The sequence below is a fragment of the Octodon degus genome, unplaced genomic scaffold (genome assembly GCF_000260255.1).
Source record: "Octodon degus isolate 3935 unplaced genomic scaffold, OctDeg1.0 scaffold00062, whole genome shotgun sequence".
NCBI classification, from domain to species: Eukaryota; Metazoa; Chordata; class Mammalia; order Rodentia; family Octodontidae; genus Octodon; species Octodon degus.
The window spans coordinates 9,408,165-9,408,685 of record NW_004524638.1 but is presented as its reverse complement, the minus strand read 5'-3'; the positions used below and the strand labels follow the sequence as shown (position 1 = coordinate 9,408,685).

The window sequence follows — 521 nt, the reverse complement described above, 5'->3', positions numbered from 1 at the left end:
GCGCTTACTCTACTGAGCCATCTCCCCAGCCCTTTGGTGGTCTTTTTGAGGCAGGTTTCACGATGCAGTTCGGGCTGGCCTTGAATTGCCTTTGTTGCCCAGGCTGGCCTTGAACTTGTGGCGATCCTCCTCCCTTAGCCTCCTGTGTGCTAGAATATGGTGTGCATCGAAATGGAGCATGTACGTTTTATACGTATCGGTGGCTACCTGTCTGTCTGCATATCCACTACTTTCCACTCAGCATTTAGTGCTGTGTTGTTTTGTTCCCTTCCAAGACAGGGTCTCGCTCTGAAGTTCAGGCTGGCCTTCAGCTCACTTGCAACCCAGCCTGGCCTTGGACTCCTGGCGTCCTCCTGCCTCAGCCTTGCAAGGGCTGGGATCACGGGAATGTGCCACCATGCCTGGGGAAGCATGGACCATTTTTATTTTATTTTATTTATTTTTTATTTTTTTGGTGTCCCCAGATTGCCTCCAGCGCTGGTCGGAATTGGCTTGAGTATCTGGGTATCGAACCACAGCTC

General features: G+C 51.2%; 1 protein-coding gene across 1 annotated transcript in view; it reads right to left on the bottom strand.

Moving 5' to 3' along the window:
* The window catches only part of LOC105742611 (interferon alpha-inducible protein 27-like protein 2A), a 2,437-nt gene extending 2,409 nt beyond the window's left edge, over positions 1-28 (bottom strand). Inside the window, exon 1 of the mRNA XM_012515402.2 lies at positions 19-28. Coding sequence (XP_012370856.2) covers positions 19-21 — 3 coding nt within the window. The 5' untranslated portion in view covers positions 22-28. The remainder of the gene's footprint in view (positions 1-18) is intronic.
* Between the last annotated feature and the right edge of the window lie 493 nt (positions 29-521).